A 25994-nucleotide genomic window follows, 5' to 3' on the forward strand; every position below is an offset into this window, starting at 1 on the left:
TTGAAATCCAGGAAAATCCAGACCTATGGCAGCCCTATTTTACCAGAAGTCTGAGACATTCTGCATGCATAGTGTGTGCTCTGTCACTGAGCCACAGCTTCTCCCTATTGGCTGAGGGGGAAATATCATTTTGATTGCCAATGATCTAAGTGGGTTAGAACCAGAAAAGGTGGGTTAGAACCATGATAGGAGACAAAAGCCACCTGGAAGGTAGCATTCTGCAGGATGCCAGCAGCAAAGCTTTGAAAGGAACAACATCAAGTGTGTGACTTTTATAACACTGGGTGGAATCAACGGAGGATCAGGAGTAAAACTGACTCTACAGTTTTGAAATGGATAATATACCTTGTAACATTGAAACTGGTATAACTGGAATAATCAGCCCACTTCTGCAAACAGGGCATTGGAGTTGGTCTTGGGTTCAACTCCCTGCTTCAACTTAGATAAAATATGAGGCTATATAGCACAGTTGCAACCAGTTTTAAACTATCATGCCAACCTCTAAGGAACTGTGGGTTTCTCTGCTACAGATCTGAAAATTCTTCTTATAGAAATACAATTCCCAGTGTTCATAAGTGGTGAAAGACAGTCATGACACTTAAACTGGGTCAGGTCTACAGTGTAGCTACGCCCTGCATTTCAGATCCTCATTTGTAAAGGCAGAATGTTCATGGCCTTCCTTCTAGGGCCATCATAAAAACTAATAAGAAAAAGTTTTTGATTCCTTTCCAAATTCAAGAAATAATAGTAATAATAGAGTGGTACCTCGGGTTAATTACTTAATTCATTCCAGAGGTCCGTTCTTAACCTGAAACTGTTCTTAACCTGAAGCACCACTTTAGCTAATGGGGCCTCCTGCTGCCACAGCCGCACGATTTCTGTTCTCATCTTGAAGCAAAGTTCTTAACCCGAGGTAATATTTATGGGTTAGCAGAGTCTGTAACCTGAAGCGTATGTAACCTGAAGCGTATGTAACCCAAGGTACCACTGTACTATAGAATTGCATGCACTTAAATGTCAGTTGCTGTCAGAGCTCCAGTCGCCCTCCACTGGCACGTCTAGTATGTTTTGCTACTAGAGGGGAGCTGCTCTCCTTACGTTGCTGAGCTGTGGCCACAGCGGCAATCCGGCAAGGCGGCCCATGAGTCCCTGGGTCGGAGGCGGTGCTGGTGCCTGCATCGTTATCGCTATCGGAAGCCATGGCAAAAGGCAATGCTTCAAAGTTGGCACTTATTTCTTCTGCGAGGTCGATGCAGAGGTCGGCGGCGTTTCGGTGAGCTTGGCCTTCTGCGTAGGCAAACTGACGAGACCCAAAATTGGCTCGGACTTTGGTGTTCTGCAAGGGGACGGAAGCAAAGCAGAAGGGGTCAACTTGTGACCTCTTTCAGTCTTACGCTCTTTGCTGTACTCTGGCAACAGAGGGTTGTGTTGGGCTTACTAAATACTTCTGAGAACTACGGTTTCTGTTGCACAATAACCCAAGAAGCATTTTTTAAAAATGGTATTACTAATAATGCAGTTGTTGTCCAAAACGGAAATTAGTATTAGAAAAAGGAAACATGAAAAGATACTCCACTGTGCTATTAATAACATTGAATATTGAACTCTAGATCTTAATTATTTGGGTTATTTTTAGCCAGCTTCTCAATTCTGCTGGACCCCTAAATCAGGATACAATTAAATAATTTTAATAATGCATATAAAGTAACAAGAAGAGATTCAGATGAAGGCAAGAGAGGGCATTAAAGCAAGCTACTAAAGCAGTAGTCTGTCTAAGAAAGGAAGATCTGAACAGCCAGGTTAAAAGGGGCAAGCTCCTGAATCTGTTGCTGGGAATCCAACGCCAAGCCTTATGGAAACTTATTTATAGATCTCTCTAACCACAAAAAGAATTTTTCTCTACAGAACAAACACATCAGTGCCAGGATAGGGGTAGCCAATGTGGTGCCATTCAGAAGTTATCTGACTCCAGCTCCCATCAACCCCAGCAAACATGAGCAATTGTCAGAGAGTATGGGGAATAGGATTATTTTTCATTATTGCTGTTGTTATTGTATTATTATTATTATTATTATTATTATTATTATTATTATTATTATTATATTTTTTCAAAACAGAACTAAAAACAACTTTCAAAAGTGAACATCAAAAACAACCTAAAATACAACAAGATGTATAAAAAACATTTCATTTCTTCCCTTAGATGTGTGTGGGCAGTGGCATAGCGTGGGGGGTGCAGGGGGGGCCGGCGGCACCGGGCGCAACATCTGGGGTTAGGGCAAATCCACGGGTTAGGGGGCGCAAATCCACGGGTTAGGGGGCGCAAATCCACGGGTTAGGGGGCGCAAATTACTTGCCTTGCCCCGGGTGCTGACAACCCACGCTACGCCACTGTGTGTGGGCTGGTTATGATTACATAATAGAGAAACAGAGAAAGGTACTCTGCACAAGAACAGGGGTTTTCGCTGTAATTTTTGCTCCACATGTTCAAAGGCCTGGATTTAAGAACAGGATCTGGGGCCAAGTTCTGGTGAACTCTAGCTGGGAGATACAGAGGGTGTTTAACCTGCCTTCTTCTGGATGTGGACGACAGGCCACATTCCCCCAGACACATCCTCCAGATATGGACCCAACCGCAGTCCACAGTATGTAAAATACACCCGGCCTTTGGCTGGCTGCCCTGGAGGAGGAGGGGTGCCTTCTGCCCTTTCCCAGCCAATGCCTGCAACATCACCTAGGGGAAAAGAAAAGGATTAAAAGGGAAAAGGTTGTCTCTCTCTGCCACTCCTGATGTGGCTCTCATAAGATGCTTGAAGGTTAAGCATAGCTGACATACCAGGAGAGAGGGTCACATCCAGTCTCACACTTTTCCACTGCAGCAAACTGGAACCGTTGTAATGAACAGCCCTTCCATTGCTGAAACCATGTGAAGAAAGGGGTGAAGCATTAGCTGGAGAAACAATTCACTTACTATTTCACTTGAGCACTAGGAGTATTAAGTCCCTAAAAGTAAACTTCAACAAGCCCGTGCTCAATTGTTACCGTAAAGGTAAAGGGACCCCTGACCATTAGGTCCAGTCATGGCCGACTCTGGGGTTGTGGCACTCATTTCACTTTATTGGCCGAGAAAGCCGGTGTACAGTTTCCGGGTCATGTGGCCAGCATGACTAAGCCGCTTCTGGCAAACCAGAGCAGTGCACGGAAATGCCGTTTACCTTCCCACCGGAGCAGTACCTATTTATCTACTTGCACTTTGACGTGCTTTCGAACTGCTAGATTGGCAGGAGCAGGGACCGAGCAACAGGAGCTCACCCCGTCACGGGGATTCGAACCGCCGACCTTCTGAGCAGCAAGCCTTAGGCTCTGTCGTTTAACCCACAGAGCCACCCGCGTCCCAATTGTTAGAATACTGAGATAGCAAAAAACAATCAGACCTTTTGCGGAGCACCAAAGGGCATACAAATGTAAATGGATGTAAATGGGCTTAAGCTCAATACCCGGGGCAGATTACGGAAGGAAGTTACACAGAACACCAACACCCACCTCGCTGGTCTCATTCTGGGACCCTCATAACACAAATAAAGGTTGCCTGATCATGAGTTCCTTAAGATTTCCAACACCAGATACTGATACAGCTTCACAGTAACCTACAACCTACTTGTGGAAGAGGCAGGTGCCCACGGGGTTGGTCCACGCTCCATCACGCTTTTCTGCTTCCGTGGCAAAGCCAAACGAAACAATCGGCCCTGTGTCATCATCTGTATCTCCGTAGGACACTATCTCAATCTCCCAATAGAAGGATGGTGCCTGGAGAAAGGAACAAAGCACACACACGACCATCCACGGATTAACCCAGAATAAAAGGCACTCCCCAGCACCTTCTGAATCAGTATTTGTGCATGCTTGAACACAGGTGAAGAGGCAACTATAGCCATCACGAATTCTCACCTGTACCGGAACTGGTGATGTGGCGTAAATGAAGGTGCCACGAGGCAGCCCTCCACCGGCACTGGGATCCGCAAGGAAAGTCACGGCTGTAAGATGTGAGGAGAACATACAGGCTCGCACAGGTGGGAAGACCCTAGAAGGATTCCAGGTGACTTCCTTGGGCTGAACCAAGAAGAGAAGGGCCTGCATTTAATTATACATAACTGCAATGTGTAAACTGGTTTTTTTGCCTGCAAACTCCAAAGCACACTTAGCAGGAGACATTCATGAACAGATATGCAATTGGACATTTTATGCCGTAATACTAGCTCATCATCTGCCTTCTTCAGGCACCAAAGCAGTTCAAGGAGGAGGCAGGCTAAGCCTCTGCTTATATATTTACCTGCCTTCGGTCTGCCTGGAGAGGTGGCGGTGGGGGCCGAGCGCTGTCACGATACAGCATCCTTAACCTTTCACACTGCACTTCTACAACAAGGAGCCGCTCCCCTAGAAGATTACAAACAAAGCCAGTGACAAGGTGCCAGTCAGACCTTAAGATGAGAATGGGGCCATTCACTTCACAGAGTCCTCCTAAACCATATTTTTAACCTCTGAGTGTGATCTCAAAGACCTCCAAGGTAGAATTAGCAAAATACTTGCTAACTAGCAAAGTCAGATTGTGACATGTTGTTTCAGCTGTTTACTCATACAGTGGTACCTCAGTTTAAGAACAGCCCTGTTTATGGACTATTCAGTTTATGAACTCCGCAAAACCAGAAGTAGTGTCCCAATTTGTGAACTTTACCTCGGTCTAAGAACGGAAGCCGAACAGTGGAAGGGCACCGGCGGTGGAAGGCCTCATCAGGGAAAGTGCGCCTCGGTTTAAGAACGGTTTTGGTTTAAGAACGGACTTTCAGAACGGATTAAGTTCGTAAACTGAGATGCCACTGTATTAGTTTAATCCTGCCCTTCCTTCAAGGAGCTTAGGATGGCAAACGTGGGTTGTACCAAAAACTCCATTTCACCTTCACAACCTCTCACTAAGAAACTGAGCCAAGACCATCCAGTGAGCTTCAAGGCTGATACTCTAGCCAATATACAACATGGACTCCCCAGTTAGATTATACTTCTGCCCCTTTCGCAGTAGATGGTAAAGGTAAAGGGACCCCTGACCATTAGGTCCAGTTGTGGCTGACTCTGGGGTTGTGGCACTCATCTCGCTTTATTGGCTGAGGGAGCCGGCGTACAGCTTCCAGGTAATGTGGCCAGCATGACTAAGCCGCTTCTGGCGAACCAGAGCAGCGCATGGAAACGCCATTTACCTTCCCGCCGGAGCGGTACCTATTTATCTACTTGCACTTTGACGTGCTTTCGAACTGCTAGGTTGGCATGAGCAGGGACTGAGCAACAGGAGCTCATCGCGTCGCGGGGATTCGAACCGCCGACCTTCTGATCGGCAAGCCCTAGGCTCTGTGGTTTAACCCACAGCGCCACCCGCGTCCCAGTTGCAGTAGATGACTAATAACTTATTTCAGCAGTGAGCTACTGGTAGCTCATGGACTCAAACTGGCTTCCAGATGGCAGCTGGTTGGGCTATCATGCTCTTCAGGGGGGTAAAGAAACCCTTTAAGCTCCATCTGGCTGTAGGAAGGAGAAACTGAGAAATGCTTGCTGTCTGGCATCCTTTTTTTCTCCCTTCAGAAAAGATCACACAACTGTCTGATGTAAGTAAGTAAGTGGGACCACTTCTGGGGCGATGATGTAGCCACCTGCCCTGCCCAGACTGGTCAAACCTAGTTGCCAACCTTATTTCAATCAAACTGCGGGCGCAAGCCACAGCAAAAACACACACTGTATCTTAAATATGGGCCAAGCTCATTGCTGCATTAAGTAAGACGGAGTTCCTACCAGGGCTGCATTCCTGGGCAACGAGGTTAAGGACTTCCACAGCAGCTGGACACTGCTGGATGAATTCTTCACAGAAGGAGCTATCCTCCAGCAACTGTGCCATCACCAGGCATGCTCTTGGGAGACAGGGAAGAGGAGGAGACAAAAAGGACAAGGAGGATTGAAAAATCCTGCCAGAACAAGCACGAGATTACACAGATTGCATTGCTGGCAGATCCCTTCTGTGTTGCTGGCAGAAACAAGTGTCTTGGGGAAAATAATCCCTTGCCTGCTAGTTAGGACTACTGGTTTTCGTTGTTCATTAGGTCTCACTGGGCTTTTTGTGATAAAGAAAGTGATGGGAAAAGGCAATAGAAAGCATGAGATAACAATCGTTGACGCAACGTAATAAAACCTTCCTGCAAACAAATCAGAACAAATGCTCAACACAGGCAACAACCGATTAGGCCGGGGAAAATATTCCTGACCCCCGCGTACATCAGCAGAAGGAGCATAAGCCTACCCCACCCTGATATGCCCTGCCTCCTTTTCCGGCAACCTCCAGGTTGCCACTTTGCGAGTGTGCGCTGTCAAACGTCAATTGGACACACGTAAATCAGTCGCTGCCTGCATACAGTTGTTATCATAGACTCTCCTTGCAAACTTTATGCAAACAAATCAGGATAAATGTTCAATGAACAGGTTGCCTGAAAGTGGCACAAGTCCATTCAGTATAGCCATGCACTGTGTATCCAGTGGATATGTTTGCTGTTTGCTGAATAAAGGGTAAAGACAGACATAACGTAGAGCAGTGAGTGATCTGGAAGTGCACTTGCGGTGCACAGCTGAGATGCACTTTTCCTCTCTAGGCCAGAGCTCCAAAAAATCAGTTGGAAGCGGAAGCCTCCTATCCATGATACTGACGGGCTGCCCTCTGCAATGTCGCCAAAGATTTCTCTTGAATGAAGCAGCTTTGCCCTTCTTTGCTATAATATTCTATACAAAATTTAAAATATTTTAGGCTGCTTTCTAGGCAAATGTCTATCCCAAGGAACTTACAATTAATAAAGTAATGAATCAATTACTAAGTGTTCATTTTACACTTTTAATAATAAACAGGCAGAGGGAAGCTCATCAGATTCACCATGAGCTCTGTCTTCTCTATCTGTCTTCACCCCGTATCCACTTCACTTCTGAGGTGCCATAAGCCCTCTTTTTCCAGGACATGTCCTCTTTTTCATGGGTAGAGGCGTCATAGCGATTCATAGTTAAAAGTAGAAGTCTTCATTTATGTCCTCTTTTCTGCTCTTCAAAATATGGCAACCCTACAGTTCCAACCCACCTAGCAAAGCTCCCAGCCCTTCGTGGTACCTGCCTCCCAGCCACAGCTCAACCACTGCCAGAACCGCCACCACTCACCTGGTTCTAATTTCAGCAAGGAGTCGGACCACTGCCATTACTGGAGTTGAGCCATCTCCTGTTGCAGGAAGTGAGGTATGAATAGAGAGACTTCCCTCCTGAGGAAGCAACATGGACTGGACTGCCTGTACTACCTTCTCAGTAATGGACAGTTTATGGAGAGGCAATGCCTGGTGGTGGTGGAGGAGGGGGCACGGTAAAAAGTTAAATTCAAGTTGTTAGTTTCTGGGAAATGAGGGAATTACCTGGAGTTATATAGCCTCATTATTACATCATCACAAAAACACACTGCACGGTTTAAAAATTAACAAACCAAGAAGAAAACGGCAAGATAGCCACAAAATCTCAATGATTTACATTATATATCACTGGAATAAAACTTTCAAACTGCCTATCTTACAGAATGCCCAAACTGCCCCACGTCAGCTTTTCAAAACAACAACAACAACCCGCTCATAAAGTGCCCCCTCTAAAAAGCTGCTCAGATTTTAAACTGCAGCTTGAATTTGACAATTCAGTCCTATAGCCTTGCATGCAACAACTCACCCAGCAGCTATATGTGACAAATAATCTCATGCAGGGAAGTAAGAGGGCTAGCAGAAAACGAATGCATCTCTGTCCCATCTCCAGCATCCCACACGGGTTCTGTGCTGACCACAGAGGAAGGGAAGCCTCTCCCTTCTCTCCCAGCCCACTTGGTATGAGGCAATTACCAAATCACAACTAACTGAGGCTAGTTTCCTATGTTCCCATGGTGGCCACAGATGAGAAGGCTTCTCTTGAAACTACTGGTCTCTATAGCAGGGTAGTAAAATAAAACTGCAGGCCAGCAACTTTTGTCGGCTTATTTACACGGTTGAAGTATTATGCTCAGCGTTGGATTTTAAAATGACCTTACCTCTGATCTTGGAACACAAAGCCTAGATAATGGAATAGTTAAAATGTCTGATGCTTGGGAGGTCTTTCTACAGTCTATACTGGTAGGCGGAAATTTGACCGTTGCTATACCTTCCTGTTCATTAATAGACGCCACTACTCCAATGCTTCCTGCTATTCCCCTACCCAAAACCTATTGAAAAGAGAAAGAGGAAACAGTCAGGAATGAAGGTTAGGCTTATCTGGGGCTATAAATAATTCACTGCTATGGATGAAGTAATAAACCTAGCACACGGCACAGAGAAACATGGCAGCCATAACAGAAAGAATGGCAGTGTTTTATATCCTCAAACAGAAGCTTTGCCACTGATTTGCAGAACAGAGGGTGGGGTGAGGAATTAAAGGGCGCACGGCCAGTCACCTGCACTTCAGAGCCAATTTTGATCGTCTCTTTGAAGCCACCAAGAGCGCAAAGAGCAGCGACTGCCTGGCGAGCGATCCTTTGAAGCTTGGCAAGTTTCCTTCCGCTGCTGCTGCCATTCTCCAGGATGCTTTCTGCATATTTTCCCAGCTGAGGGATATACATCAGAGCACGCGAAAGGACCTGAGGGAGTATGGGAGAAATACACACACATTTTATTTTTCATATATAGATTGAAAATTGTCCAGCAGCACCTTAGAGACCAACTAAGTTTGTTCTTGGTATAAGCTTCTGTTTTTCTATAAAGGGGCTTGGCTAGGAAAAGCAAATGGAAAACAAGGACGGGGTAGGGGTGTGGAGAACTGGCCAATTTCAGCCTTTGACAACTTGTAGTATCCTTGATACTGGATTCACCCCAATATTTTGTGGTAGGCCCTACCTTTGATTATTGCTGTCTTCTGACTGAATTCTAGGTGACTTTTTATGCTTACAGAAGAAGCTCGTGTTGCAGTTTGGGCAAGTGACTCCCCAACTTTCATGTTCACACCCAACAAGCTAAGGATCCTTCCCTGACTTACTTTTTCAGCTGTGGTTGTCCATATCTGAGCTGCATTGGATTCTGGTGCCATGAGCAAGCTGTGGAGCAAAGCAATCACCTCTGCCGCCATGCTGTTTGCTACATGGCCACTGATGAATGGCCTCACAGGGTCGGTTCTGTTGAGAAAAATGAATGGTGGGCTGTAAGTTGCTAATCCACCCCTGCCAGGCCCAGATAACTCTTTGATTAGTAAGTGTGGGTGAAACCAAGTGGATGACAGTAGTGGAAAGATCTGGCTCCATGTCATCTTTGCCTGCAGCAGAACCTCAAGCAGAACTCTCAGGGCCTCTCTGCCCGGCCCCACATTTTACCAGCCCTACTCCATTAGCCCTTCCGTTGCCTTTTTCTGACAGGAAAGTGTCCTTGAACTGTGGTAATGCTTGCCTGGATAAAGGATGGAGACATGGGTGTGAATGTCAGAAACATAAAGCAAATCAGAAACCTTCAACTTTTGCGTGGGTAGAATATGATGCACTGTACAAAGGTAAGACCATCCACTTATGCCTGTGGCCCCGACCACCACTGGGATGCAACCTCTGGAAGGTTGCCCACAACCGATTGTGGCCCACACAGCCTGAAAGAGGTTCCCTACCTCTGGTCTACAGGGAAGCTAACTAGGGATCAGAGTGACCTTTGATTAGACAAACCAATTGTATGGCCGAGATTATGGCTGTTAAGACCTTTGACTTACAAAGAAGATGACTGTGTATGAGACCTTGGTGCTTGGAAAAAAATGAAGAGGAGAAAAGCCTTGTAAGTTGATAAAAAGGATTAGTGGATAAAGGTGAGAAATACCATATTTTTCGCTCAATAGGACGCACCCGACCATAGGACGCACCTTGTTTTACAGGGGGAGAACAAGGGAAAAAAATTCTCCCCCTCTCTGCCCAGCGCTCCTTCAGCGAAATGGCAGGAGGCGCTGCACAGAGAGGGGGAGAATTTTTTTTTCTTCTCCCCCTCTAAAACAAGGTGCCATTCAAGGTGCGTTCAGTTCAGTGCGGCTATGGCAGAAGCCTCTTTAGCCGCGCGCAACCTCTCTGGCAGGGAGAGGCTGCGCGTGGCTATGGCAATACTTCCACCTCCTGCAAAAGCCCACAGGAGCCGCGCACGCTTTAAGGAGCGTGCGACTCCTGCGGGCTTTTCTACGAGGATGGAGAAGGGACTGACTGGCCACATCAGTCCCTTCTCCCTCCTGAGGAAAAACTCGCAAGAGCCGCACGGAGCTTGTGTGCGGCTTTTGGGGGCTTTTCCTGCCTGCCCCCCCTGCATTCACTCCATAAGACGCACACACATTTCCCCTTTCTTTTTAGGAGGAGAAAAGTGCGTCTTATGGGGCGAAAAATACGGTACCTTGTTTAGTGACTCAGCAGCTGATAAAGCCATAAGACGAAAGCAGCAACAGCATGTGTTTTTGAGAAAATGCTGAAATGGGATATGCTTACAACCAGTTTGGAGAACTTACAAGAATATTTAAGTTTCTCCCTAGCAGAGTTTGAGCAAACAGGGAGAGTAGAAAAGTCCTATGCCCACCTCTTTGTGACCGTCTCTAAGCAACATAGATATATGCCTGTCCCCACTTAAACCTAGGGTAGAAGAGTAGAGTCCACTTCTACTCTACATCACGGTATTCTGGACACCAGCAGAAATTCTGTACCTGGCAAGCTCTGAGTTCCGCTCCCTGCAAATGGAGATTTGTGCTGTTTTCTTCTTGTCTCCAGTTGACAGGCCACTGGTGCTTTCGGGACTGACCGTTTCCACCGGTGGCCCCACGCTCACGATCAATCCAGATTGTGCCCACTTGGTGGCCTTCCGCAAAGCGGCAGCTGCTTCCTCTGTGATCACTTCGCAGCAACCACTCTGAAAAAGAAACAGCTCTTTTGCAACTCACACAGTACTTGGAATGCACGGGCCAATGCCATTTACCCTAAAGCTAACTATCACTAGAAATCCCTCTTTTTCTAGTCCTGCAGGCTAACTACAAAAGCATAGATTGGCAAGCCACATCTTCTTGCTGGGGAAAAATTGTAATTATTATTTTCACCCTTGCAAAGCAGATTAAGCTATTCACACAATTAATTTATTTTGCCCTTACTTTGGTCATATCTCGATCCATCTTAACCACCTTCTCCATATTGGCTCCTGTTCCGAGGCGAAATGGCCGACCTTCTGAGCTACTACAAAAGGAAGGATAAAACACGGAATAAATGTTGGCTGCGGCATCCAGATTTCTTAACTGCATTCCACAGAGTTCAAATTACCTCAGCAATGGCTGAAGCACTTCATGAGATGACTGGTCTTCCCGCTTATGTATAAAAATGGAAAGTTTGCCATCCACAGCCTCACTCTCTTCTCCTGGATCTTTGTCTCCTTTAAGGGAACCTTTTGGGCTGGCTTTTGTCAATGAAGTATCAGGTTCAGAAGCAGTTGGAGAAAGAACCGTCTGACATCCTGCAAGCGAGGAAAACAAGCTTTAAGCAATAGCTGTAAACACATTCTATACCTTTTCTTGTAGTATACAAATACTAAAGAAATTTAATTCAATTCATAGTTTGCCTTATACCAAGCTACAGGAATGGGCAAGCTAATCACATAACTCCTAGCTACAATGATAAGACCATCTATTGTCCTAATCCTGAAGTATCTCAGACTTCCAAAGGTCAGTTTGGAAAAAAATGTCTCACACTGATTCCAATGGGTGTAGGCTTGGCCTATAGATATGCAAATGCAGCAAAATGTGATGGTAGAGTCCTGCTTGGACTGTAATAATAATAATAATAATAATAATAATAATAATAATAATAATAATTTTTATTTATACCCCGCCCTCCCCAGCCAAGGAGCGGCTTACAAGCAATAATAAAAACAAGTTGAATGATTACAACTTAAAAACAAAATTAAAATACAACATTAAAATATTGAAACATTAAAATATTAAAATGTAGCCTCATTGCAGGAGGAGAAGGAAAAGAAAAAAGAAAGAGAGGGAGGGAATCAAATTGGCTCCAAGCCAAAGGCCAGGCGGAACAACTCTGTCTTACAGGCCCTGCGGAAAGAAATCAGATACTGCAGGGCCCTGGTCTCATGAGGCAGAGCATTCCACCAGGCCGGAGCCAGAGTTGAAAAGGCCCTGGCTCTGGTTGAGGCTAATCTGACTTTCTTAGGGCCCGGGACCACTAAGGTGTTGCTATTTATGGACCTTAAGGTCCTCCGTGGGGCATACCGGGAGAGGCGGTCCCATAGGTACGAGAGTCCTAGGCCGTGAAGGGCTTTAAAGGTTAAAAGCAGCACCTTAAATCTGACCCTGTACTCCACCAGGAGCCAGTGCAGCTGGAAAAGCACTGGGTGAATATGCTCCCATGGCAGATACCATACTGGTACTTTAAACTGCAAATAGGAATATTGAGACATTAACGGGTTAACACCACCTCCCCACAATCGCCTAGGTCAGACAAAAACATCTAAGTTTTGAGAAGTTTAGCTAGCTCCTGAGACTGCTTTCCCAGTTCTGATCTTTTGCTAAGTTAAGCTACAGAGCAATGGAAGAGGGAAAAGAAAGCCTTGCTAGTTTTTCCTGGCACATGGTTTTTACTTCAAGGAACATTCAAAAATGGCATTTCTGTCTGCAGGAAAATCATTTCATGGTAACGTCTTAAGATCCACTGCACTGGAGAACAAACTTGCAGCATGAAATGGTCCTGTCCTGTCCTAAGGATATTGAATGTGCGGACAGAGACTTACAATTTGAGCAATAGAGGTTCTCTGGGGAAGAAAAGCCTAGACTTGTGGTCCAGCTACTGGGAGCATCTCTCTGAAAAGCCTTGAGGTCCAGGCTAAGCACATACATGGGAGGCTTGAGATAAGACTCCAAGGCAACCTTAAAGGCTGTGCTGGAACACAGGGGTGGAAGTGGCCTGTAGCATCTGCTTGTCTGGAAACCCTCAAAGGCTATGGGAGATCAGGGCAGACAATGGAAGCACTGAGGCAACGTGCTTCTGTGACCCACCCCTGCAACGTTTTGTGGAGGTTTCCAAACTGTTATAAAAGGAGGATCACAAAAGTGAAAGATGCTCCCTGAATTCTCATGCAGCAATGATTAGTTTCTCAAGATCTTGAGCATTCCCTACCTGGTACCACGTAATCAGCCAGTTTTGCTAAGAGCAGGGAGGCAATTTTAGAAGCTGGGTCACTGGGGTCATCCTGCTCACTGTTGAGGGAGGGCACAGAGTAACTCCAGGGTGGCAATTCGACATTCCCACAGTCCTCAACACTCATGAGTGGAAGAGCAGCACGGCAGAGTTGAAGGATGATGAGGACCAGCTTTGGAGAGGGACGCTGGTCCAAGAGCAGAGAGAGAAGTTTGGATACACAGGCTGGTTGGCTTAGGATTGCTTTGCCAATGTGACTCCTGAAAGAAGACAAACAACAACAGCTTTGAATGCATTTTTTTAAAAAAAAAACTGTCTGTCTGTCTATCTAGCAACTACTCTTTTCAACTCTCTGGCACCCTATCTGCATAACCTAGCAATTCTAAAGTATAGATGCGCTTTTTCTCTCGCAAGATTGAATGTATTGCCCTCGGCTATACTTGAGGGACGATTCCAACAGATTCCACACGAAAAACGCTTATGTCCCTGTGGAGATGGCAGTACCGAATGGGTGGCACATGCCCTTCTGGCTTGCACTCTTTATAAAGACTTGAGGAATGAGGTTATCACCCCTCTTTTATTGTCCATTATGGGTCGCCCAGCTATTGCCACAGTGTCCTTTCTCTTGGCAGATCAAGATGAGCAGGCGACAGCAAAGGTTGCAAGGTTTTTAGCTGGGGCAATCAGAGTAAGATCCACTATTTGACTATTGATGCAAAACCCTGAAATGTATTTTATATATAACTGACTTTTTATTTCTATTCTTTGTATATTGTGTTGTTGTTTTATTGCTATGGCCAATGGCTGACACAAATAAAGATTCACACACACACAGAGAGAGAGAGAGAGACAGTGGTATCTCTGGATGCGAAAGGGATCCAGTCCGGAACCCCGTTTGCATCCTGAAGCGAACGCAACCTGCATCTGCACGTGTGCAGGTCGCGATTCGCCGCTTCTGCGCATGCACGTGACATCATTTTGAGCATCTGCTCATGCACAAGCGGCAAAACCCAGAAGTAACATGCTCCGTTACTTCCGGGTCACCATGGAGCGTAACCTGAAAATGCTCAACCTGAAGCACATTTAACCCAAGGTAAGACTTGAAACAAAATCAGGTGAAAACAGGATGTTCTATACAACTTGGGTTCCAAGCCTGGCAAAATTGTTCTAAGTGATTTCTCAACTGGAGAGTAGAAACAGAGCTAAAAAGACTAGAAGCAATGCATCTTCAATCAGGGAACCACTGTGAACTGTAACCATTTATTTGGGATGTGTTTCAGCTATTGCTGGGATTAACAGTGGGTTTGTTTGTCTTTTTGTTTAAAATGACCCTTTGGGGGTCAAATTACAAGGCCACCTTTTCCACTTTCCATGGAAAAAGGCAGGAGGACAGCTCTCACAACAACACAGCTTTGGACAAAATAAAAGGCATTGAAATTGGCTGAGTCATTTTAAACAATAAAACCTTCCCTATGACATCCCACTAAATTCAAGGGACACAACAAGATTGCAGAGTCAACTCAAATTAATCTTCCTATTTACATTAATGACACAACATACTAAGAAGAAAATGTGCTACAGGAAACTGTGGGTGTTCTGCCACCCAAATGGCTTTTGGTCCAGTAGCATAGCATATCAAGCTGCTCAAATATATTTGATTTATGATTCACACAAAAATTTCAAGTTGTTTTTTTTTTTACTCCGAAGTTCTGCCACCAACATTACTAAAATGAGTTCATTCTAGTCTAAAGTGTGATCCAGAGAGCAAGAATTCGGCCGTACCTAGACAGGTCATTCAGGAGACTGAGCACATCCTGCAGGGCATCATTCCCAGCTGCCTGGTTGCCACAGCACTCTGTGGCACGTGCCAGGTGGTTGGTTAAGAGACTGGAGACCTGGCGAGCCAAACCTGAGTGCACAGCCTCAGTTGATCCACCTGCAAAAGGAATATAAGTGGGATCATAGTGGATGAGATCCAACTAAAACACACTGAAAAGCTATTAGAAAAAGGAGAACACCTATAATGAAAAATGTAGATTGGAGGTTGGTGTACGTGTAGAAACATTTACTGATTTATAACAGTATTTAAATACCACCACTGATAAAATATCAGTTAGTGTACAGCAACATAAAAACAACATAAAATAGTCCTGAGTGAGCCCTTTAGATATTTTTGTTGGGTTTGGGGTTGTAAAACCTGAGTTAGAAGATGGTTGCTTTCGATTTAGATGCTCTCCTGCATAGGAAAGTCAAAAGTCCACAAGAGAATTAGAAGTATAATAGGATGTTTTGCTCAGGAAGTTGTGCACAGGAGTGTCAAAAGTTCAGAGTCTGGCAGCCAAGGAGAAAAATAAGAATCTCCAAGAGTCTATCTCCTGATTAGCTAAAAGGGGATGAGGTGGGAAGTGATAATGCTGTACACAAGCCAGTCTAGAAACTAGTCTGAAAAAGTCAAGGAGTCAGAAACTTGAAAAAGTGAAGAGCTGCAAAAAGGGATGAGATGCTTTCCAGGCATGGCCAAACTTGGCCCTCCAGCTGTTTTGGGACTACAACTTCCATCATCCCTAGCTAACAGGACCAGTAGTCAGGGATGATGGGAATTGTAGTCCCAAAACAGCTGGAGGGCCAAGTTTGGCCATGCCTGCTTCAAGAGAGCTGCAACATTGGAAAATGAGAGCGTAGATGGACAATGAAGCAAAAGGAGCCAGGGGAGTTTTACACTAAGTTATTGCCACTGTACTGTATCTCTTTAATGTACAAATATGTTGTCAAGCATCTTAGTTCACATAACCAGGGCCAGGCCTGCAAGCCCCTCCTACCTTCCTCTTTTTCCCATTCGACACAACGGTTGGCTAGCACTTGGAATGCAGCCCAAGCCATGGTGGCCACTTTCTGCTTCTTTGTTTGCTTTTCATTGGAGCTGGATTCGGTCTGGCTGCTTAAACTGCACAAGCGATCCATCAGCTGGACAAGGCCACTCCGCACCAGGCACTTCTCTTCACTCCTGCCCAGAAACATGAACCACGACAGTGGGGTGACAGTAACATTTTAGCCCTCTTAATACACGCCCGAGTTGAAACCACACAACAAATATACAGCGTCTGTCAATCTCATTTCCTGCTTTGCTGCTGTATATAATACCATGGTGTCTTGTGCTTAACTATTTTCATTGTTCTAATTATATTCTGAATGCTGAGTCCCATGGTGAAGCTATGGCCAGAAAGAAGAGCAAGATCTTTAACTATCTATAGGCAAATTTGGACATAAAAACTGATATGGGCTGCCTTGGCATTCTCAATGCAGTGTGGAGTTGCTTTAGCCCTTTTCACACTAGGGCTCTTTAGAGCTACTAAGGCATTGCTCTTCCACAAGCATCTAGAAACTGAATTACTGCTACAGTTCTACATAGCATTCAATGTATGCTCCCATACCCCCATAATAATCCCAGTATGCCTATTCTCATAGGCAAGATTCTAATATGTTTATTCAGAGGTAAATTCCTTTCAGTTCAGTGGGACTTACAATTGTTCCGTCCTGCTCAGCTACATTGACACTGATTGGAAACCTGGCGAGCCACTTTGAAACAGGACTCTTTCCCATCCCGACCTGAATACATTGGTGATTGAATCTGGGACCTTTTATGTGCGAAGCATGTGTTCTACCAGTGAATTATACGCCCTTCCCATAATAAAGGGCTGATTTCAGAGAGACATTACTGAAATTGGCCTTTTAAGCATTTCCTATACAGTGGTACCTCGGGTTAAGTACTTAATTCGTTCCGGAGGTCCGTTCTTAACCTGAAGCTGTTCTTAACCTGAAGCACCACTTTAGCTAATGGGGCCTCCTGCTGCCGCTGCACCACCGGGGCCCGATTTCTGTTCTTATCCTGAAGCAAAGTTCTTAACCTGAAGCACTATTTCTGGGTTAGCGGAGTGTGTAACCTGAAGCGTATGTAACCTGAAGCGTATGTAACCCAAGGTACCACTGTAATCATTCCCTCCTGGTCAGCAGCACTGATGAAATCAATTTGTATTTACTTATCTAACTTTTTATTAGCACAACTGCACCTGATAAAAATACTACCAGTAATTCAAAATGGGATTGGGGGGAAACTCAGTTTGTGAAGACAAAATTCCAGCGGTGGGGGAAGGGGTGGCATAACAAAACAGCAGCAGTGCAACCAGAAAAGGAACACAGAAAGGTGAGGGAGGCATCACCAACCATTTTAAAAAATGCTTCCCATTAACAATTGCAGGTTATTGGTAAAGCTTCATTTTGGACAGGTTTCCTCATGTAACAGGATACTCTGCTCACAAGCTCTCCCACGGTGGAACATGCCTACCTGGTGTATGGTATGGTGCACAGCAGGCCAATGCTGTTTGCACATGCAATGGGGTACCGAGCGCAGAGTGCCACCACAGAGGTCATGGTCTCCCCAAAGGCTTCCTGAACTTGCTCCACCATCCCACCGCAGGTGAGTTCTTCAATTCTGTGGGAAGTTAAACAGTCAGGCCCTATTAAAACAGACTCTTTAAAAACATAAACTGCCCCCAAATCCCTGGAGGATGCAAGTGTGAGGTGCGATGTAAGATAGAAGGGACTTTTTCGCATTGAGCCAGCCATGCATTTTAGCAGCTTGCTGCAATTAATACCCACATCCTTGAAAAGAGTAAAACAAAATCCAATCTGAGAGATGGAAGAATAAAAAAAAGGCAGGGAATCAGAGGCTTGTTAAATTACAGACTTATGCTGGTTTTTAAACAGCAATGGTCATTCCTCAGGGAACCCTGCTGATTGGCAAGTTGGACTTACTGCGACATGCTGTTCTGGTCAATAAGGAGGTGCCAATTATTACACAATTGCCTAAAGAATTTGTTCAGCTTTCAAATTTGTCGGAACCTTGGCTTTAGCAATCAATTTCAAGGCGGTCTAACCAACCACCACTCAAAGGTGTCCCTGTGATACGGTCTCATGCCACGAGCAGTGCTATTTGGGCCATCTCCAGTGTTCCTTCAGTAAGTCTGTTTTTGAAGATAAGGCTGACTCCCTGCCCCCTGCCAACAATCCACGTTCCCCTCCAGCCCTCTCCAGATGTGAGTCTCTGAAGGGATCTTACCGGGGGCCTCCTTGAAGCACCATTGTGACTGGACCCACAAGATGCGTCACACCACCAACACGAACAGCTGCTGTCAGGAGCTCTCGCATGTGCACCAGGGCCTGTTTTCTGGTGTTTCCACGGCGCCACCGAGTCTGAGCAGCTAATAGGAAACTGCTGCTCGATACCTATGAGAAAGGGATGGGTGAATCCTGTGACATTGCCACTGGGGACATTAGCAAGGTTTCTGTTTGTGATGGCTGGCTGGCTCAGAGCGTACCATCTTCCTTGAAGCATGCAAAGTGAGGGTTACTAATAAAAAGTTGCATGTAGTGCAGGGCTTGCCAATGAAGCGCTGTGGATGCCAGCGTGCTCATCAGTGTCCCCTATGGTGCCCACAAGTCTCATTAAATATCCCTTCAAAAAGCCACAATGCACAAGTGGCCGTTTACTTTTCATGCTCAATTCCTGGCTTGCACTATGTCCCCTTAAACATGCCCACAGTTCACTGGGTGCCAAAACTAGACCCCTGCCGCTCCTTCCATTCTGAACAGGATTTAGGGTTAATAGCTATATATTGTGGTCCTACACACTTCTGAAATCAGGTCTCAGTCTCTGGCATCTCCAGCTAAGAGGATCTCAGGCAGCAGATCTGAGTCATTCTCAGTTAAAAGTAGACCAATGGCCTTAGTATAATGCAGCTTGAGACGTATAATGACTTTTGACAATGTGAGCCTTTCTACAAGGTTTCTACAAACCCCGTCACCTGAAGTTCAGCAGGTGGTGGATGAGGAAAGGGGTCTCTTGGTCATATGTCCCATTTATGGAATAGTCTTCCCTAGAAAAGTTCACCTGGTGATAATGTTGGTATCTTTTTGGTGCCAGGCAAATACTTTTTAAATCTGTTTGGTCATCCCAGTACATTATGTAGCTGGTCAAGCATGCTTTTCATGGCTTGCTGGATTTTGAAGATTTGTTGATTCTTCGCTGGTATTGCTTTTACCTAGTGTTCTATTGTAATGTATTTGTTGCTTTTATTCTATACAGCCCTGGGAGACATTGTTTTCTTGCAGAGCATGCACAGGTATGAGAATTAATGCTCTCTGACTGCAACTTCTGTCACTGGCATGACTTACTGCTTGATCAGGATTGGTCCCGATGAAAGCAAACAGCTGCCCCAGCAAGACACTATAGGTGGGCTTGTCTCGGCTGTCCTCAATGGTGAGAGACTGAAGAAGAGTAAAAGAGCTGCTTCTGTGGCTAGTCACATGGCGCCGCCTACAGAGAGGAAAAACAGATCTTATTAGGGAGATTCAGTCACCTCCAATTACACTGAGAGGGTAACGAAACACTGGCTGAACTTAAAGGAAGTGAGAGACAACATATACCTCTGGCTTGACCGCGTGAACTCTAGGTCATCATTTGCAATCATTTCAAGATCAGATGGTGCTGACATACTGCGGAGGAAAACAGGCTGGCGAACAGCATGGGATATCACCTTTGTTTCTGATGCTGATTTGCAAGCTGTAGTGTTAAGGGAACAGAAAGAAGCTTTGGTTTTTTATTATTATTATTATTATTATTATTATTATTATTATTACTATTACTATTACTATTACTATTGCTGCTACTACTATTTCTATACCTCTCTTTATCCAAAGATCCCAGGGCTGTGTACACTAAGAACATAATTTATGCAGCATAATAATAAAATAATCATTATAACAGTCCCTACCCCATCCCCACATTTAAAGAGAAATGCTTTTGCCTGGCACCTAAAGAGATGTAATAATGGTGCCACCACAGAATAGGCCCGATCCTGTGCTGTTACCCTCTGAACCTCTATGGAGACATAGAGAAGAGCCTCGGATGACAAACACAGGTTTTGTGTCAGTTTATATGCGGAGAGGTAAGGTTTTATAGGTCAGCACCAGCACGTTGAATTGGCAGCCAGTGCAGCTGGGCCAGGATCGGCGTTATACGGTATACTAAAACAGTTTTATTCTGGTGAGCAACCTGGCTGTCAAATTTTGCACCAGCCCCATGTATAACAATTGCAGTAAGCCAACATAGAGGTTGCCAGAAAGTTAGGCTATCCCTGTCCAGATAGGGGCATAGCCGGGCCACCAGCTGAAGCTGATGGAAGGCACACTGCGCCACTGAGACCACCTGAGTCTCAAACGACAGTAATGGATCCAGAAGACCCACAAGCTATGTACCTGCTGCATACAATCCCCCCAACCCCTCCCCCACTCCAAATGAGGTGACATAAGATTAACAGAAACAAAGACAAGTTGATTAATAAAAGCTTATATCGGCTGGGACTACTGTTAGTATGTTATACCTCTCTTTGTCCTTTGTAAATTCGATCTTCTTTGTATTGTGGCATGTTATATTTACATTTAGGAGATGAAGCAGAATTAAATGGAGTAAGAAAAGGGAGGAGAACCCACAACACTTTCCTCCTATCCCTTAAAAACATTGCTGCTGCTTTCTTCTTGCTTCCTACTTTCATTGCTGAGTTTCTACTCTTAAGCAGCTTGTAAATTGCAGGAAACACTGCACTGAGAGCATCTTTCACTTTAAGGCATCAGATTCTTTTCTCTCCTTACCTGGTGTCTCTGCAGGTGTGCCAGATATACTCCTGGTAAGCCCAGACTGTGCAGCAATGGTGACATGCAAGAGCAGCTCAGCTCGGTTCATCAGGCTCTTGACCAGTGTTTTTGTTTTACCCATGGGATGCAAAGGCTTCTGAAGCAGAGAGTTCACTTCTTGGAAGAATTTCTCCCTAAAAAGCAGTGAAGTTAAATCCCACACAGGTCATATGTCCATTAGAACTTCAGAAACACATTGGAAGAGAACATCCAATGCTATTCAGATCTGAGGTTGCATTAGGAAAAAACCTGGATATTGGGAACCTCAGACTGGAACTTACAAATGTACCAGCCCACACGTACCAATCAAATAAACCACCCAAATAAAGAGAACAGAATCTCTACTGAATTCAGCAGCCACACTAACCTGAGTGAGAGAACCATATTCTCGAGATCGCTTCCATCAAAAGAAATCTCTTTCATTGAACACAAAAGTTCCAATTCTTTCATTTTGCTCTAGAGAGAAGGGGAAAATATATTGAAAAGGGAGGCCAGATATTGCATTTTTAGGTCGTATAGTACCTCACGATATTTTATAGGAAAGCATGGTTATTATTTTTTAATGAATAAATAGAGTAGAATATAATATATCTGATTCAGGAGATAATGTAGAGTTTTTGTTGATTACGTGGACAGGAAATGTCCACTTTCATCTGTGAAATAAAATCCATCTTTCCTCTTCAGTGGACAGATCCAGCACAGAATTGGTGCTCTGAGCTAGTTGCACCGGATGCATTAGGAAGCAAAGAATGCATCAAGATTCAGTTCCTTTCATTTCCAAACTAAGAATCAACCTGACTGATTAGCCCAGCCTTCCCCAACTTGGTGGCCTTCAAATAAAGGTACCCCTGCCCGTACGGGCCAGTCGTGTCCGACTCTAGGGTCCATCTCACTTAAGAGGCCGGGGGCCAGCGCTGTCCGGAGACACTTCCGGGTCACGTGGCCAGCGTGACGAAGCTGCTCTGGCGAGCTAGCACCAGCGCAGCACACGGAAACGCCGTTTACCTTCCCGCTATAAAGCGGTACCTATTTATCTACTTGCACTTAGGGGTGCTTTCGAACTGCTAGGTGGGCAGGAGCTGGGACCGAAAGACGGGAGCTCACCCCGCCGCGGGGATTCAAACCACCGACCATATGATCGGCAAGTCCTAGGCACTGAGGTTTTACCCACAGCGCCACCCGCGTCCCAATGGCCTTCAAATAGGGATGGACAAATTCAGTCAATTCCTGTTTCTCATATTTTTAGTCTTAAATTCAGTTTGACACTTTCTGCATCAGTTTACAATTTAAAAAAAAAATCCTCGTAAAAATTCACCAGCATTTTAGTGTGAATTTCTCCTACTATACACATTTCCCAAATTATACTGTATTTTGAATTCTATTTTCACTAATATATGCATTTTAATGCATGTTTTCCTCTAAATCACATATTTTTGCACACATTCTTTGGTTGGAGAACTCCATCACAAAATCTGAAGAAGTGTGAATTATGAAAGACAGCTGCACTACGGTTCAAAATACTGTTCCAGGAAGTATGAATTAGGAAGGTTCACTTTAAAAGTGGACCAACACAATTTTCTCCTCTGCCCCTTCCTCCAGCTGTTTCGGACCACATCTCCCATTGTGGCTGGGGCTAATGGGAGCTGGTGTCCACAACATCTAAAGGGCGACAGGTTGGGGAAGGCTAGATTAGCACATATCAGGAAGAGAATCTGGTTCCAAAAGGGTAAAGACGCTTCAGGTAGCTGAAGGCAGGAAACTCCCACCAAATATTAGCTGGAAAGGAAATACATATCTGCATATAAAAAGAAAAGGATACAAAAAAGAGAACATAGAAAAATACATTAAAAAGAAAAAAGAAGAATTAAAATACAAAATATATGACCTTTTTTATTTTGTAAACTTATGTTTTTGTAAAACTTCAATAAATATCTTTAAAAAAAAAAAGGAAATACATATCTGCAGACATTAGTTAGGCCCTAAATGCACAGACAATGCCTTTGCAGAGCACCTTCTCCTTACCACCAGATCGATAATTGACTTCAACATCCTTCTACATTAGGGTTACCAGACATCCCCGGTTCCCAGGGACAGTCCCCGGATTTGCAAATCTGTCCCAGGACAAATTCCGTCCCCGGAAAGTCCCCAGATTTGCAAATCTGTCCCTGGGAAACGTGGCAGCGGCAGCCTCAGCAGCCCGGAGCCAGCCTGGTAGCGCAGTTGGCTCTGGTTGGCTTCAGGAGCTGCTTGCTGCTTGCTGCTTGCTGCTTGCTGCTTGCTGCTTGCTGCTTGCTGCTTGCTGCCACTGCCACTGCCAAGGGGGAACCGGGGACGTCCGGGGATATAGATTTCCTGCCACCTTCCCCCTTTGTTTTGACAGATCGGGGGAGGCTCGGGAGTTGTGGGTGGGCGGCCGTTGCCCAGTAGAGGTGCAAGGCGTGTGGTTTCCCTGCCAGGCAAGGTGCAAAGCCCTTCTTTTGCACCCTGTGAAACATAAATGCGCATAGTTTTTAAAAAACCGGGCAACGGCCAGCTGCCCGCAACTCCTGAGCCTCCCCCGATCAGACAAAAGAAGGGCCCCTTGGTGCTACATAGGAGACCCTAGCTCTACTGTTTCAGACAGGAGTCTTTCCCAGCCTTTCTAAAGATACCCAGGCCTTTTGCATGCAAGGCAAATGTTCTGCCTTCACCAAACCTGCAGGTTCCCTTTTCCCTTCAGTCTAAAGAATTTGAATTATACTGAAACAATTACCCAGAACCAGACCCATTTTCTAAATTATCTGGCAGGAGTAGAACACTGGCAACTATTTTTACAATTCCCTCAAACTGCTCGCTTCCAGTTGCTCGATTTTATTACCCTGACATACTAAGGAAACCCTCGGATCCTTTGGAGATGCCTTTCCCTTACCTCTATGCCTGCAAAACCCAGCTGTTCCTGGAAGAAACAGCAATCAGCATTTGTAGCTTAATTTCCAGCACAGGGTCGATCAGTCAGTCTGCTTCAAAGTGCCCATGATTTGTTCTTGGGCACTAATAAAGCCAGCACAACGTTTTATAGGAAGAGGGAAAGAGTACAGCAATTCAGAGAAAGCATTGCCTGAGTTCCTCCGTTCTTACCAGCACTGAAGGGGATCAACATATGATACTCACCTCGTTAAAATGATAATCATAAAAGAAGGGCACATTGTTCTCCAATTTCCCATGCATGGCATCTTCCACTTCACTTTGCCATTTCTGTTCTAATTCGGCGACACTCTGGGCAAAAAAGAAAAAGAAAAAGTGGGGGGATGTGAAAGTGTTGGAGCATCATTAGCCTACCCAAAGGTAAGGGGAAATGTGCTCGGTGTGCTAAGAATATAAGGGTCCCCCTGGAGATATACATCTTAATTATAAAGGGCCTGTCATCTTCTTTCTCTATACCGGAAATTTATTTTCTTGTAGCATTTTTACCTGCAATTGTCTTTCCATGGCATTTAGTTTCTTAAACGTTTCTCCCATAATTTTACAAAGCAAGTCATATTCTTCTGCATGCTCCTCTTGATACTGGAAGTTTATGAGGGACTGGAGTGCATCAACCAGGTTTAAATGTTTGATCACACATGAAACTACCATTTCTTCCATTATGTCCGGCTGGATGACCTCTCTGTTGAAGGTAAGAATAAAAAACGAAAACGAGTTGGTAAAAAGGTTTTTTGGCAAATGGGCATGACAATTCTGTAGATTTGTTTTAATACTACTAGTGTGTGGTGGAGGAAGGGGATGATTCACACCTAAAACTGTCTCAAGCAGCATCTACCTACATATCAAAACCATTTATTTAAAAATCACATTTAAACTCAGAAATCCAACTACTAAACATACTTAATATCATAGACATATTATGAAATGACAGCTATTGAAGAATTAAATAAACCCACCCTTCAGTTTACTTAAAATGAGATTATTTTAAACATATGATTTGTTACAAGTGCATATGACCCAAAATGAACAAGAAAAAAAGTTCTAGTTACAGGGTAGGTAGCCGTGTTGGTCTGCCGTAGTCAAAACAAAATTAAAAAATTCCTTCCAGTAGCACCTTAGAGACCTACTAGGTTTGCTATTGGTATGAGCTTTCGTGTGCATGGGTATCTGAAGAAGTGTGCATGCACACAAAAGCTCATACCAATAACAAACTTAGTAGGTCTCTAAGGTGCTACTAGGGACGCGGGTGGCACTGTGGGTTAAACCACAGAGCCTAGGGCTTGCCGATCAGAAGGTTGGCGGTTCGAATCCCCGTGACGGGGTGAGCTCCCGTTGCTCGGTCCCTGCTCCTGCCAACCTAGCAGTTCGAAAGCACGTCAAAGTGTAAGTAGATAAATAGGTACCGCTCCAGCGGGAAGGTAAATGGCGTTTCCGTGTGCTGCTCTGGTTCGCCAGAAGTGGCTTAGTCATGCTGGCCACGTGACCCGGAAGCTGTACGCCGGCTCCCTTGGCCAATAAAGCGAGATGAGCGCCGCAACCCCAGAGTCGGTCACGACTGGACCTAATGGTCAGGGGTCCCTTTACCTTTACCTTAAGGTGCTACTGGAAGAAAAAAAAGGAGGAAGAAAAGCTGTTACATACCTGATGCTGGGTCTGAACTGAGGCCTAGCTCGACCAGATATTTCCCTGAGTTTGATCATGATTCCAGGAGGGAGCCTGATCCTTGGCAAGTCAAAGTAGTGACCAACAGGAGGCACAAGAATATCGGAGGGATAAGTGAACTCTCGGTCTTCATCAATGGTGAGAGGCAGTGGGGAGGGGCTTGGGGTGAGGGCTGGAGAGATGACGCCATTGGCTTCCACTTGCCACTGGCACCTGGAAAAGGAAAGAGAGGGAGGAAGTCTTCTGTTCCTTTCAGGCCTCAAAACAAGATCTATCATTTCCAAAGTAAAGCAGATTAGAAGACAGTGTACCTGAAGTGTGCATTCCTAGCAGAGAAACACACTTATTC

The 25994-nt window shown here is 45.0% G+C and overlaps 1 protein-coding gene across 6 annotated transcripts in view; it reads right to left on the reverse strand.

Moving 5' to 3' along the window:
* HECTD4 (HECT domain E3 ubiquitin protein ligase 4) overlaps positions 1–25994 on the reverse strand; it is a 121655-nt gene that overhangs the window by 31009 nt on the left and 64652 nt on the right. For 3 of the 6 annotated variants that reach the window (XM_083629147.1, XM_083629146.1, XM_083629145.1), the window contains exons 25-50: positions 25625–25858; positions 24473–24665; positions 24173–24277; positions 21390–21478; positions 20981–21156; positions 19757–19892; positions 19505–19646; positions 18390–18556; positions 17616–17762; positions 16093–16277; positions 15056–15209; positions 13253–13533; positions 11387–11576; positions 11221–11302; positions 10783–10985; positions 9109–9244; positions 8531–8713; positions 8132–8302; positions 7234–7403; positions 5836–5951; positions 4331–4434; positions 3949–4110; positions 3659–3807; positions 2837–2916; positions 2571–2734; positions 1099–1336 (exon numbers count right to left, since the gene is read on the reverse strand). In XM_083629147.1, the coding sequence (XP_083485273.1) occupies positions 1099–1336; positions 2571–2734; positions 2837–2916; positions 3659–3807; positions 3949–4110; positions 4331–4434; positions 5836–5951; positions 7234–7403; positions 8132–8302; positions 8531–8713; positions 9109–9244; positions 10783–10985; positions 11221–11302; positions 11387–11576; positions 13253–13533; positions 15056–15209; positions 16093–16277; positions 17616–17762; positions 18390–18556; positions 19505–19646; positions 19757–19892; positions 20981–21156; positions 21390–21478; positions 24173–24277; positions 24473–24665; positions 25625–25858 (4157 nt within the window). Of the gene's footprint in view, positions 1–1098; positions 1337–2570; positions 2735–2836; positions 2917–3658; positions 3808–3948; positions 4132–4330; positions 4435–5835; positions 5952–7233; positions 7404–8131; positions 8303–8530; positions 8714–9108; positions 9245–10782; positions 10986–11220; positions 11303–11386; positions 11577–13252; positions 13534–15055; positions 15210–16092; positions 16278–17615; positions 17763–18389; positions 18557–19504; positions 19647–19756; positions 19893–20980; positions 21157–21389; positions 21479–24172; positions 24278–24472; positions 24666–25624; positions 25859–25994 lie in introns of all 6 variants that reach the window. The other 3 variants (XM_083629144.1, XM_083629143.1, XM_083629142.1) reach the window with 1 other exon arrangement.

Source organism: Podarcis filfolensis, assembly GCF_964270895.1.
Source record: "Podarcis filfolensis genome assembly, chromosome: 8".
In the NCBI taxonomy this organism is placed as follows: domain Eukaryota; kingdom Metazoa; phylum Chordata; class Lepidosauria; order Squamata; family Lacertidae; genus Podarcis; species Podarcis filfolensis.